Source organism: Eurypyga helias, unplaced genomic scaffold, assembly GCF_000690775.1.
Source record: "Eurypyga helias isolate BGI_N326 unplaced genomic scaffold, ASM69077v1 scaffold34851, whole genome shotgun sequence".
Taxonomy (NCBI): Eukaryota; Metazoa; Chordata; class Aves; order Eurypygiformes; family Eurypygidae; genus Eurypyga; species Eurypyga helias.
Window position 1 is genome coordinate 2,283 of NW_010230764.1, and position 544 is coordinate 2,826.

Consider the following 544-nt stretch of genomic DNA (forward strand, 5'->3'; position numbering starts at 1 on the left):
CTCCCCCTGCACCCGGGCAAGGCCAGTGCAGCTCCGTGACCCCCAAACCAGCCTCCCACGCTGGGAGCTCAGGCCGGGGGGGCTGACATGGCCCCAGAAACATCCCCCTTTCATTCCTCCCCCCCAGCTACAGCAAGGAGAGCACCTACGACACCTACGTGGGCACCGGCTGGTTGATCAAGGGCATGGACCAGGGGCTGCTGGGCATGTGCGCCGGGGAGAAGAGGAGCATCATCATCCCCCCGTTCCTTGCGTACGGGGAGAAGGGCTACGGTGAGTTGGGCATCACCCTGCCATGCCCGGCCCCTTCCCTCCCGGCCCTGCGCAGAGCCCCGCACGGTGCGCTGGGACCCTTCTCTGGGCTGACCCATGTCCCCTCCCCAGGGACCGTGATCCCACCGCAGGCCTCGCTGGTGTTCAGTGTGCTGCTGGTGGACTTCCACAACCCCAAGGACGGCGTCTTCCTGGACCACCTGGAGGTGCCGGAGTCCTGCAAGCGCCGGGCTGTGACCGGGGACTTTGTCCGGTACCACTACAACGGCAC

The 544-nt window shown here is 66.9% G+C and overlaps 1 protein-coding gene across 1 annotated transcript in view; it reads left to right on the forward strand.

Moving 5' to 3' along the window:
• The window catches only part of LOC104516512 (peptidyl-prolyl cis-trans isomerase FKBP10-like), a gene marked incomplete at its 3' end in the record, with an annotated part of 1,421 nt that extends 882 nt beyond the window's left edge, over window positions 1-539 (forward strand). Inside the window, exons 3-4 of the mRNA XM_010160851.1 lie at window positions 128-273; window positions 385-539. Of these exons, the coding sequence (XP_010159153.1) occupies window positions 128-273; window positions 385-539 (301 nt within the window). The remainder of the gene's footprint in view (window positions 1-127; window positions 274-384) is intronic.
• Window positions 540-544: the final 5 nt, after the last annotated feature.